Raw genomic sequence first — 13,632 nt, 5'->3', positions numbered from 1 at the left:
CTCCCTCAGCTGGAGAGGAGCTTCGGGTGTGCTGAAGAGCCTTTCCAAAAGACACTGGGCTCTTGAGCCTCTGAAAGCCGATGCCCCTGGAGGCCAACAGCTTGAGAATCTGAGCACACGTTAGGTGACTTTCTGAGTACCTCTGCAGGGAGACAAAGCTATGCTCTTCAGGCCCACTCACCTGGTCCTGGCACAGAAGTTCAATTTTCTCCTCTGCCAACACGGCAATATCCTCCTCCTTCTCCTGCTCTGGCTTTTCGTTATTAGAAGAACTAGTGGTTTGAGACTCATTATCCAGGTTGATGATCTTCTCATAGACATGTTCCATTACCTTCCGGACCTGCAGCATGTCACTGGCAGAGAGTCTGTCTCTAGAAAAGACAATGACATGTTTTGACATCACGAAAAATCTTACTATTTTTCACCGTGTCAACATCTAAAGATAAATGTCACAGAGACATTGAAAATCAATCCTGACAATCAATACATGTTTTTAGTCACTGCCCTGACCCAGCTGAGGGCTGTCAGAAGAGTTCCTAGGGTGCCCTTCCAGCACTCATGTACACGCAATAGCTACCTGCATTTTATTCCTTCAAGTACTCGCCTGAAGGGAGGGCAGACCCGGGCAGACCCACCAATTAACTACCCAGGGCTCAGGGTTACTTCCCACTGCTGTGCCTTCAACCAGATGCAGACAACGGACACCCCAGGCTAGACATTAATCCACAGCCTGCTCCAGACCACAGACCCAGCGGCTGGTTTGTCCTAAATCATACAACTAAAGTCCCTTTCTTCTAAGTGCTCATCTCTGCTATCAGTCAACCATCATCAAACCTCACAGCTAAGGTTTAACCTCTTCATGGACCCTGAGGTTGTCACTGAATCTACTTGAAGTGATGTCTCCAGCTTGCTATAAAGTGACCCAGTGTGTGCGTGTGGAGGGGAGTGTTGGAGCAGGCGGAGGCACAGACGGAACAGAACACTTAGCCTCATGGTGGTCACTCCTCAAGTGTCTGGCTGGCCACTGGTCCCTCTGTGTGAGCTTGGGAATCCCCTGACAGTAACCGCCCTGCTGGCTTCACTTGCTAGCATATACGTACCAATAACAGTTCAGACTTCCTTGCTAGACCTCAACTTCTCTGCCGTAAGCCTCTCTCGGAGCCACGTCTACCTATCAGGAATTTCTGGTGCTATGGCATGGCTCTACGACCTGACATTCAAATTCAGGTCCTGACGCTTCAACCCTGTCTTCCTACTCCACCCTGTGTGTGAGAACATGCACCCCATGCCCATCTCTGGTCTCTTGAGCCTACTCCTGCTTGGGAACTGGGTCTCTGGGCAGTCCACCCGTCCGTCCGTGTTCAGGTGATTCCTTCTAGAAACCTCCTGGAAAGCTCTTCTCAGAAGCGGGTTATTTTCCCACTCTCATTGTCCCCAAGTGTAAGCATAAAAGCAGCTACTGTACACAGGTGTTGTCCTGAATGGAACTGTGTGGCTTAGAGACAGGGTCTCTCTCACATGGCCTTGAACTGATCCCCTCTGTCCACCTCCTAAGAACTGGGATTACAGGCGTGTGCCACCACACACAGCTTCCTAGGTCTTGCTATGGAGTCTCGGCTAGCCTGGAACTCACTAGGCACTACCAGGAACTACCAAGGCACGAGTCGGCAATTATGGGCTAGGCTAGACTGTGACAGGAGACAAGCTCCACAATAAGCAGCCTCTCTGACTTAGCACCCGTCCCCTTATTACAGAGGGGCCAGAAGGACAGAGGCGGCTGCAGTGACTGGAATGAGGAAGCGCAACAGTTACTTACTTTTTTAAAGTTTTTGCTCCTGAAGATGCATGAGGTTGGAGGTAGAAAGGAATTTTGTTGAATTTGGGCATATTTTTCTGAAATATTAAAAGTTTAAGAGGTATAATAGTTTCTATTAGCTGATAAAACTAAAATGCTGTCAACAGGAAAACATGATTTGCAAATAACTATTTTTACAATCAAATGACTTTTAATGTAATTTATAGTAAGTTATCAACTGAAGTGTGCCTTAAGAGAAAATTTATCAGCAAGTATGATGTTTAGTTTATAATAAGAATAGATGAAGACAAATTATATGTAATATCAGTGCCAAAAATAGTCTTTGTGGCATGGCTTTTCTGAAATTGTTGTACAAGGCATTACAAGAGAACAAACCTAACATCTGAAGCTGTATAAACCAGAACACTGGTGCTGATGACTGAGGGCCTAACCAGAAGCCTGGGTGTCGAGAGCCCTGGAGCCTTCACCTGCTGCACGGGTGGACCATCACCCAGCGGAGAGGCATTGGGCTCCCCTCCTACCTCCCTCTGACAGAGGGAGGTCTACCATGAAGAAAATCCCCATTCTCAAAGACGACTGAAATCACCTGGTCAGCTTTCTCAGGGCATAAGCCATGCCGTAAGGTCAGTAATGCATTTGGGAGAGTTCTACACTCAAAAGGAAGCAGTGGTTTATGGGAAGCTTGGACAAGGAAGGCCACAGAATACCCACCAGGTGTCACATTGGCTCTAAGTTCTTGGGGTGGTGTATCTGGGGTAGGAAATAAATTTTCTAAAGCTTTAAGAGATTAAATCCCTTTTCATATGGCTTTAGGAATACACAAACTAGTCAAGAGGACATAAGAAAGTGTCTACATGAATTTAGTGCACAGTAAAGACAGCGTTTCAATTAGTAGACAGGTCAGACTCCAGAGGCTGCACTGGCACACTGCTTAGTTCTCTGGAGAAAGTTAGAGTCTCACCTCACACCAAACACAAGAACAAGTAACAGATTAAAGGGGCAGGCAAGAAAATGACAAAGTGGGACAAGCTCAGCCAAGGAGGCTTGCGCCACCTCCATTCTGGGTTAGGAGACCTAACCAAACACGGAACTCAGACCATGGAGAGCAATTGATTATACCTGGGAAAGAACCTTGAACAAAGTAGACGTTTAATGAGGGCACGGAGGAGGAGTCAGGTTAATAGGAACGGAAGGCCACCTACAGTCAGTGAGACGGACGAGCCGTAGAGGAGCGGCAAGCACACCAGCAGGCAGGTGACAGAGACAAAGGCCAGTATGAAAAGACTCTTAACCTCACCACGAGTAAAGGAAATTCCACATCAAAGTCATCAGACAGTATCTGCCTATCATGTAGCAAAGGTGAAGTGTCCGGTTGGGTGTGGCTGTGGGAACTGGGCATTCATACACTGTTGGTTCAGAAGTAAATTGCCTTTGTGAAGGGCAATTTGGCATTATCAAAATTTAAAATGTGCATACCCTTTGATCCAGCAATTCCACTTCTAGGAATTTATCCTAAAAAGTACACAAAGATACATGTACAAGGACGTTCACTGCAGCACTGTTTGCAATAGAAAACATTGGAAACAACCCGAGCCCATTACTAAGGGGCTGATCAAATAAAGAACGCTATACAAACACAGCAGAATAGGGTGCGGTCATTTAAGGGAACAGTCCATAAGCACAGGCACGAGCACATGTCCGAGACATATCTAAATAAAAAAGTTGCACAACACTGTAGAGATCTTGTGCAGAATAAGACGAGCTACACACTTGCACATGCACACAGATAATATACGCTCCTCGTGTAGTGAAGAGTAGCAAAGGCCGCGTCAACATAAAGGTGCTCCCTCCGGGAGGAGGGCGGGGTGGAGGGTGGGGAGGGTGGATGGTAAGAGGTGGGCACTCCACTCCAAACACCAACTATCTTATAGAATAGCATATATTATCGTTACAACTGAAACCCGACAAATACTGATATGTAAACAATTATCAAGTGCATCTGCAACTTGGGAACTTCAGGAAAGCAGAGGGGCTTCTACCTGGCAGGCGACTTTTGTTACAGTTTAAGACTGTGCTGTCTAAGGCAGTCCTTAAGGTCACGATCTGGGAAAAGTGAAAGGGCAAAGTGGGAGTGGAGGACACTTACATCCACAGTGATGTCAATTACCCATTGTGGTACCGTCTCATTGAGAAGCATCGCCTCCGTCTCCCCCCCGGAATCCCGGCAGAGCAGCCTAGACACAAGGTACCATCAGGCAGTCAGTGTCACGACAAGCAAGGGACACCAGAGGAGGGGACCTCACAGTGCTCACTGAGGACCACGGCAGAGGTGACAGCAGGGCAGGGAGACTTGGGCCCTGATGAAGTTGCTTCTGAGCCCTGGGTCACCAGAGGGAGCACTCGGCAGAGGGCCTAGCCAGTGCCGTGGCTCACGGCAGGACTTGGCCCGCAGTGAGGGTCTAGTTGGGCTCCAACACTCAGGGCCCATCACACAGGCACAGAGTCTGCACTCGGGGGCAGGGCAAACGTCCCCCTCACTGCTGACAGCTATGTGATACTGCTAACACTTGCCCAGCTCCACTACAGCGGGGCTGGAAGCTGGGGTGAGCTACAGCAGCTTGCCTTTCTTGGAGGATCCAGAGAGGATTTCCCGGCAGCCCAGGTGGAGCCAACAGGTCCCAGGAACAGCCCAGCCTATCTGGTCTGGTCCCCTGTGGGCGGGGACTGCTGTAACGCTATATGATCTCTGCCCCTGGCAGTACCAGCAGAGATCCTGCCTGGAGGCAGGCATCTGAGGGGAAGGGAGGGACCGTGAATCTTGCCTTGGCCCTTCTAGATCTGAGCTCACACCAGGCATTGAACTATATCAAGGACAATTTTAGAAGTTAGTGACACACTGTTCATGTCTGGGCCAGCACTTCCTAGCAAGAGGGTTGGTCTGTTAGGCAAGGCCTTTCTCAGGCAGGGCCTCTGGTCCTTCTCATTCGTACCTGAACAGTGTGCGACCTCCAGCTTCACCAAAGATCACAGGGGTGTGGGGGGGCACTTGGAAATACCCATTTCCCTTCTGGACTCTGCTCTCCTGCTCCCCACTCACTAGGAAAGACAGGCAGGCCATTAGTGCTGAGATCACAGCTTGTAAACACCGGTCACAACAGGCTGTCAACATTCCAACCTTCTAAAAATAAAACATCCTGGGGCTGGAGAGATGGCTCAGTGGTTAGGAACACTGACTACTCTTCCAGAGGACCTGGGTTTAGTCACCAGCAACCACACAGTGGTTCACAACCATCTGTAACTCCAGTTCCAGGGGACCCAGCACTCCTGGTCTCCATGGGCACTGGGTATACAAGTGTTGCACATACATATACAAGCTGGAAAACACTGATACACATCAAATTAAAAATAAATCTAAGAGCCAGGCAGATGTCTGTGAGTTCAAGGCCAGCCTGGTCTACAGAGCAGGATCTAGGACAGGCAGCACCAGAACTACAGAGAAACCCTGTCCCCCCCCCCCCAAAAAAAAATCTAGAAAAATTTAAATTAAAAATGCTGTTACTCAGCCTGAGTTAGAAAAACAGGTGAAAGACACTCACAGATAAGACGGGCTGCTCTTCCAGAGGACCTGAGTTCAGTCCCCAGTACACACGCTGCCTGTACAGCCCCAGGGGATCTGATGCCCTTGTCTGGCTTTCACATGCATGCCCGCAGGTGGCACACACATATACATTTTTTTAAAATATTAAAAAAAGTAGTAAAAGGTAAAAAACAAACATTAAATTCCTAAAAATAAGAATTCTTACTTTATATTGGCTGTATTTCAGAGGTTTTTACCAGAAGTCCAGCATGCTACCCACTGTGAAATAGAGCCCCCTCTGGAGGGTTTTAATACAAGATAAATGTGGCTGACCCAGTGCCTGCCTGCCCTGCATGCACGTACCCTGCTGGTCTCCAGCGCCCTGTAAACTGGAGCGCAGTGGCACCCCGTCATCCCAGCACTTGGGACAGAGGTGGGAGGAGCTATGGCAACTGTGGCTATGGCAACTGTGGGCCAGCCTGGACTACAAGACACCTGTCTCAAAAAAGACAAAGGGAGAGGAACAGGATTTATAAATAGGTGTCTTGCCAGGCAGCGGTGGTGACGCACACATTTAATCCCAGGATTTGGGAGGCAGAGGCAGGTGGATCTCTGTGAGTTCGAGGCCAGCCTGGTCTACAGAGTGAGTTCCAGATAGCCAGAGCTACACAGAGAAACCCTGTCTTGAAAAACCAAACCAAATAACAAAAAACTCCCCAAACAACAGGTATCTTAACCACCCCTGTACAGAGGTAGCTGGTTATGTTTCTGTTTTGTCTCTTCTGGGGGGTGGTGGGTGGGTTTTGGTTATTTTGCAGGATTAAAGGTGTGCACCACCACCACACGGCAAGTTTCTGTCTGACTATCAAACACGGGGCTCCTTTCACCTGTGAGAGCCACACCCCACAGTGGTCTCATCTCCTGCAGCTGTCTCAATTCACTGGACATTCTCACTTAGGTGCAGAAAGGAGACAATTAACTGCGCATACCACGTCACACTTCAGCACACTGTGTCAAGGCTTGCTTTTCTGAACACACACACACTTACCATGGTTCACGTCATTCTCCTCTTCATCCATGGGAGTCACATGTGTTCTCGGCCAGTACTCCAGAAGTGCCTGCAGTAGAAGGCCTCCTAAGTTCACTGCAAGTCAACAGGAGAAACAGGGAGAGTTTGCGACCTAAGACGAGGAAGATCAATGTTCGATGTCACAGCTGATGCTGGAGGAGCACAGCCATAGGGCAGGAGCAGGCTATGAAGACGGCAGCTAGACACCAAAGGCAGAGGCAGGCTCTTAGGGGAGGGGCCTGCATGTGAGTGCCTAGGGCTCTATGCACAAGCCTGGTGGCTTTGAAGTGGCACTGTCCGAGCGGACATTAAATTCTCTTTTCTTTTCTTTGTTGAGTTCAGCCTGGCTTTTGACTCCTCATCTTTCTTCCTACTCCCAAGTACAGGGATGACAGGGCATGTGCCATCATGCTGGGGTGCACATGCTTAGGCTCCTAACCCAGGACCAGAGACAGGCAAGTCTCAGCACCTGATCTCAAATCCGAAATGATGATGCAGAAGAAACTCTACATTGCTCTTCAGCAGTCACTTTTTTCTTTCCTTTTTGTAAAGACAGGGTTTACACTGTAGCTAAACTAAGGCTGCCCTGGAACCCATGCGATTCTCCTGCCTCAGCATCCCGAGTGCTGGGATTACAAGCATGAGCCATTATGCCTAGCTTACTATTCTTCAGAAACAAATAACACGACGCTATCTGCAGGGAGCTCTCCTGAGGTCAGCAACACGACACGTATACACATGGTGACTTCCACATCAGATTCTTACAAGAACGCCGAGTGAAGATTCCCTAAGTGTCATCATGAGCCAGGCGGTGGAGGCGCACACTTTCAATCCCAGCAATCGGGAGGCAGAGGCAGGCTAATCTCTGTGAGTTCAAGGCCAGTGTGGTTTACAGAGTGAGTTCTAGGACAGCCAAGGCTACACAGAGAAGCCCTGTCTCAAAAAAAAAAAACAAGAAACAAAAAACCAAACCAAACCACAACCAAAAAGGGGGACACTTACAAAGATGACTAGCCAGCAATCCCTGCCCAGATCCACCTTCTTCAACGGAAGACACTTAACTCACATTTTGGGTCTGACCCGTCGGGACTGCTGAAGCCAGCATCTTTTGCAGAAACCCAGGCAGCAAAGCAGTCACTTTCATCCAGAGTAATCGTCAGCATCTGTCAGAGGCAACAACGTCAGTGGTCCTCACTCCTTTCTACAGCAGCTGAACTTGCATGCATCCGCACACTAGACTAACGCATTAAGCCATGCTTCCTGGGAATCAATGCAGCTATGGCTTACTTTACCCAAGTGCCAAAGGCTTAAATGATAGTTTACTAATGTGAGGGAAAAAGCAATTGCACATACTTAAAAACATCAACCTCTGTAAGAACAGTTAGGGCATGCTAGGGATTTTCAATTATCCAAAATCACACAGTTATTGATTGATAACTCACCCCTGTTTTTAGATCTACTGAGAACCAATTTGGAACATACACCATTTTAAATCTTTTCTTAATTTCGTCTTCAAAGTCCACTTTGCCCAAATCCTCCACTTTGCATGCCTGCACAAGGAAGCACAACAGTCAGCATGAAGTAACAGACTCCCTGACTGACACTTCACTCCTCCACATCTCACACTGGCTTAAATAATTCTCAAGTTTTATCCTAAGGCCTCTAAATAGCTACTGCTAGTACATTTTAAAATAATGAGCTGGAGAGATGGCTCAGTGAAGAGCACTTGTTGCTCTTCAAGAGAACCTGGGTTCAGTTGCCAGCACCCATCCGGCTCACAACCATCCATGACTCTATGTCCAGGGATCTAGTGTCTTCTTTTGATCTCCCTGGGCACCAGGCACACACGTGGTACACAGACATACATGCAAGCAAATGCTCACACATAAAAAAAATTCTTAATTTTTTTTGAAATTGAAAATAATCTTTTCCAGGGGGTGGGGCTGTAATTTAATTCTGCTAATACTAAACTGCCTTCACATTCACCTAGAAGCACTATCAGGTAAAATTCAAAGCAAAGGGAAGAAAAGTCACCAAACAACATGTCAGGAATGCTTGCTTAAAGAGTGTGAAGTTTCTTTCAGACAACAGCTGACCCATAAGGAACTGAGAGCTTTGCTTCCCTGACCATCTTAAGACTTCTAGGGCTGGAGACATGGCTCAGTGGTTAAGAGCACTTGTTCTTGCGGAAGATCCAAGTTCAATTCCCAGCACACACATGGATGCTCAGAAAGATCCATAACTCCAGTTCCAGGATATCTGATTACCTCTTCTGACCTCTGTGGGCACCAGGCACACACATGGTACATTCATGAAAGCAAAACCCTCATATATATAAAATTTAAAAAACCTTAAAAAAAAAAAAAAAAAAAAGACTTCTGGTCACTTCTCATTCTAAAAATGTATGTACTTCCTCAAGCTATGCCTTGAACATCCTCTGGTGCTAGAGTGGCTTCCAGCTGTCGCACTCTCCAGTGCTGAACCCCAATACTAAGTGTCTCTCCTGAATGCTCAGCTCAACATCAACATGGCCATCTGCTCACAGGCAGGCATGCATAGACTCTCCACATCCCACTGCTCCCAGTGTCCCAAGGAGAGCTTACACCACCATAACATACTCAAGCCACAGGGAACTCCTATTTCCCATGAGCCCATGCCATTCACGACACTGCACACACATTTCTTGATGCTGGCCAGCACCCTGTCCCCAGACCATTCTCTTTTGCTCTCTGGAAACCCAAGCCCTGGCTCCATTCCAATACAGTTATCTCAAGTTCTTACCCTCATCTGAGCTACATCAAAATCCACATGGAGGACATAAATGACCTGCTGCCCCTCAGACCTGCACTGTATCTGCCACCATAAAGTCTCCAGCCACAACTAGACTGTTCATGCTATTTGGAAGTGCATAAGCAAGCCTGGACAGAAACCCCTTCTGTCTTTCTTCCAGTGCAAGAAAAAGCTGCCTTTTGCTCGTGTTCTGATCCTCCCTTCCTGGAAACGTGTGTAGCTTGTCTGTTGTGTCATGTCGTCGTGTCCGCGGCCCTCCCCCCCCCCCCCCCCAACACACACAAGGTTTCTCTGTGTAGTCCTGGCTGTCCTGGAACTCACTCTGTAGATCAAGCTGGCCTCAAAAACAGAGATCTGCCTGCCTCTGCCTCCCAAGTGCTGGGATTAAAGGTATGCACCACTGCCTGGCTGGAAACTTGTGTATCTTTGACCATTTCCTTACCTCCATTGGATTCTCTTCAGGAGTAGTTAAAACAGGCTAAAATTCTCCCACCCTAAACACACCTGAACACAAAAAACACAGCCAAAGCAAACCCAGCCTTTCCTAGGCTGTCTTGCTCCTACACTTGCCCACTAGCCCTTCTCTCCGTGCTCCACCCCTGCAGTCCAGGACTTGAAGAAGATGGTCCTTTCTTCACTGCAGGTACACTGAACCCACTGGCTGCTGCCTAGAGGGCTGGCCCCAGAGACCACCATGCTCGTGACTCAAGCATCTTCTATGAACTCAGTTCCTTTCTGAAGCCCCCACTTGTCCTTGAGCTGTCATTGGCTCCTGGTTTCCTTACTCATCTCTGTCATACACTGGTGGCTTTCTTCTAAGGTCCCTGATAAGAATGATGGCCCAGTTTATTTTTTTCTTGGTCATATTTCTTAGAAATCTTGACATATTCCATGACATCACCTATAATCCCCATGCTGAGGGCTGCTGTAGTTTTTTTGTTGTTGTTTATTTTTTCCTGGTTTTGAGACAGGGTTTCTCTGTGTGACACAGGCTGTCCTGGATCTCACTCTGTAGCCCAGGCTGGCCTTGAACTCAGAGATCCACCTGCCCCTGCCTCCCGAGTGCTGGGATTTAAGGCGTGCACCACCGCCTGGCTTGCTGTGTTGTTTTATCTGGCCTGGTGCTTCAGCCTCCCCAGTGGACTGCACAGCTATCTGCCCACCAAGACAAACTCACATCCACCACCTGATCCCCATGGCGGGGCTGCTATCTTCCACCTCTACCACTTCCATCCACAACAGAAACCCAGGACTCATCTTCCCATTTTCCTTCCCTTCATATTCTCCACTTTCTTTCTTTTCATCCTGTTTCCCACCCATTTTGCTGTAGCAGATCCCTATGCTGCATGGCTCTGGAATATGTCTTTGTCATCACCAGGAAATGGATGAAAGCCATTTCGGGGATGAAGGCACAGGTTCGGATAAGTCTAGCAGATCACTGGCTACAAACTAGAACACAGCTCTGCCGATTCCTCCATGTCCCCAGGCTTCCTTGACTTCTTATCCTCTTAGGTTTAGTATACCAGATCATGTGACTTCAAAACTCTCAAGGTTCACTATCTGGATATGGGAAGCTGTTTACAGAGATACCAATTGTGCATACTAGCTGAGAGCTCCACCCAAGCAGAACTATGTCCCATTCAGACAGCAGGGTTCCGAGAGCAGCTAGCCAGACCAAGAGTGCATGACAGAACCACACGCAGACGACTACCAGCTCTGCCTTAGAGATGCTAGTTTGACAGGACTCCTGGGACCGTGGAGAGTCACGCAGGGCAGCAGGACCTACGGCCACACTGGGGTGAGGACAGGGCAGCCAGGGAGGAATCGAGCAGTTTTGCTGGTGAGCAACTGAGGTTTCTCTGGATCCACCCAGTTACCATGGGCCCTTTTGTAAAGAAAGGACAGGACAGAAAGCTCTCTCTGCACTCAATGAATTATCTAGTCCAAAATGCCAGTGTCATAAGGGGTGAGAACTCCGATGGATCCTGTTCAAGAAAGGAAGCCGTTGATACAACTTATAACATAGTAACCAGGGAAATGGTTTAAGTGCTTAAAAAGGTAAACTACCACATCATCCTTTAAAGTATCCACCCCCAAATAAAGTATTACTGCAAATAAATAAATCTTGATTATCATGTACAAAGAAGGAAAAGTAGGGGAATTCATGATCCCACAACCTTTAATCCCAAACACTTACCTTCAACACGTCCCAATACGCCACATTATTATTTGTATCTTTGGTTAATATATGTCTCTTATCATTAAGGATGTGGCATTGAATGATACTAGCGCCGCCTGAAGGAGGAAAAAAGAAAAAATTGGCAAGAGACAAACAGCGCCTTTCTACTCATCATTTGAAGTGGTGTGTGTGTGTGTGTGTGTGTGTGTGTATGGGCATAAGCCTTTCCAAGGGCGCTGAGGCTAGAACCCGCGCTGTGCCGAGTCAGCCCGCCAGCCCGGCATTCCCGCTTGCTTCCCACCTCCTGATGAGCACTCCACTCTGAGGGAAGAGCTACAGGGGGCTGACTTCAAGTGCTAACATGAAATACACATTTTTTTTTCCTCAGCCAGCCAAAGCATAGAATTTGAGGCTCACATCTGACTGTCTGTGGTTTGTGCCAAAAGACAAGATTAAAGGTATTTTCCACTGGCTATTGTGTTGTGGGGTAAAAAATGAACTTCAGAATAATGTCAAAATACACATGGTAGGAAGGCAGCTCTTTGGTATACTGAAAGCAAAACATGTCAGGCCCTGTGCGCAGCCGACGGCCTGGAAGAGCCCGTGGCAAACACAAGGCAGACAGAGAGCAAACAGTTCTCACTCACACAGATCGAAACACACAAAGCCACCATGGAGTCTGGGAAAGGGAGAGGGAGGCTGGACCTCCTCAGTGTATATGCATGTACTGAAGCACCATACAAACCCATAATCTGTAATCATAATAGACATTACTTAAAAAAAGAATCAAACCCACATCCCTGTGCATATGGGCAGCACTGACAGGATCATGCATGAAGGTGTGTGTGTGGGGGGGTGTTGAGGTGGTATCCAGGGAGCAGGAGAGACGACTGAGAGTGGACAGAATGAAGATGCATGGTACACATGTATGAAACTGTCAAAGAATAAATAAAAAATACAGCTAGGCAGTGGTGGCGCACACCTTTAATCCCAGCACTCAGGAGTCAGGAGGCAGAGCCAGGCAGATCTCTGTGGGTTTGAGGCCAGCCTGGTCTACAGAGCGAGATCCAGGACAGGCTCCAAAGCTACACAGAGAAACTCTGTCTCAGAAAAGAAGAAGAAAGAAGAAAGAAGAAAGAAGAAGAAGAAGAGGAGGAGGAGAAAAAGAAGAGGAGGAGGAGGAGGAGGAGGAGAAGGAGAAGGAGGAGGAGGAGGAGGAGGAGGAGGAGGAGGAGGAGGAGGAGAAAACAACAAAAAAACCTATCCTTAATTGCCCCCAGTTCTTACCCTGGCTTTCTTGTGTTAAAACAAGCCCGTGCTTGTAACTGGCCTTCCGTCTGTGGCACACTGCATTTAAGGACAGGCCGTCACTTTCACCTTCACCCCTCTCCTGACTATAACCTCGTTAGAAGTGTGTGCTTACCTGTGCACAGCCTTCTTACCTTTAATAACCTGGTCGGGCTGTGTGCAGAGGGGTGTTATGGGATTCGTACAGTCATTGTCATAATCACCAGAGGCTCGGAAATTATGAATTCCTTTCAGTGTCTAAAGAAACAAAATTATCATTTATCATTTTATGCTCTCCAGGCCTGCCAATCTGAATCAAGTGGTGAGAACGATAGTTCCAGAACAAGCAAATGCTTAGGTGTCACAGTTATATCAAAATACACCCAGTCACAGCAGGGAATCACAGGGTCAAACAGCAAGAAATCCAACAAATACTAACGAGGAATGTTTTTTTTTAATGAAGAAAAAACAAAACAAGAAACCAAGGCCCCTGTGGTGGTTTGAATGAGAATGGCCCCCAGTTAGTGGACCTGTTTAAGAAGGATTAGGAGTGCAGGCCGGGCGGTGGTGGCGCACGCCTTTAATCCCAGCACTCGGGAGGCAGAGGCAGGCGGATCTCTGTGAGTTCGAGGCCAGCCTGGGCTACCGAGTGAGTCCCAGGAAAGGCACAAAGCTACACAGAGAAACCCTGTCTCGAAAAACCAAAAAAAAAAAAAAAAAAAAAAAATGTGGCTTTGTTGGAGTGTCACTCTAGGTGGGCCTGAAGTCTCCAAAGTTCATGTAGGCCCACTCTCTCTCTGCCTGCAACTTTAGACCAGATGTGAGCTCTCAGCTACACGTGCCATACCTGTCTGCCACTACATTCCCCACCATAATGGGTGTGGTGGTCTGAATGGAACTGGCCCCCAAAAACT

At 47.8% G+C, this 13,632-nt stretch overlaps 1 protein-coding gene across 8 annotated transcripts in view; it reads right to left on the bottom strand.

Annotated features, from left to right (window-relative positions):
• Positions 1-13,632, bottom strand: part of Wdr48 (WD repeat domain 48) — a 38,545-nt gene that overhangs the window by 2,201 nt on the left and 22,712 nt on the right. For 5 of the 8 annotated variants that reach the window (XM_042282019.2, XM_076577362.1, XM_076577358.1 and 2 more), the window contains 9 exons: positions 12,874-12,976; positions 11,450-11,547; positions 7,905-8,012; positions 7,529-7,625; positions 6,442-6,537; positions 4,807-4,912; positions 3,963-4,050; positions 1,817-1,893; positions 182-371 (listed from right to left, as the gene is read on the bottom strand). In XM_042282019.2, the coding sequence (XP_042137953.1) occupies positions 182-371; positions 1,817-1,893; positions 3,963-4,050; positions 4,807-4,912; positions 6,442-6,537; positions 7,529-7,625; positions 7,905-8,012; positions 11,450-11,547; positions 12,874-12,976 (963 nt within the window). Of the gene's footprint in view, positions 1-181; positions 372-1,816; positions 1,894-3,292; positions 3,329-3,962; positions 4,051-4,806; positions 4,913-6,441; positions 6,538-7,528; positions 7,626-7,904; positions 8,013-11,449; positions 11,548-12,873; positions 12,977-13,632 lie in introns of all 8 variants that reach the window. The other 3 variants (XM_042282017.2, XM_042282020.2, XM_076577359.1) reach the window with 1 other exon arrangement.

Source organism: Peromyscus maniculatus, chromosome 7 (genome assembly GCF_049852395.1).
Source record: "Peromyscus maniculatus bairdii isolate BWxNUB_F1_BW_parent chromosome 7, HU_Pman_BW_mat_3.1, whole genome shotgun sequence".
Classification (NCBI taxonomy): Eukaryota; Metazoa; Chordata; class Mammalia; order Rodentia; family Cricetidae; genus Peromyscus; species Peromyscus maniculatus.
This window is presented reverse-complemented; position numbering and strand designations above follow the sequence as displayed.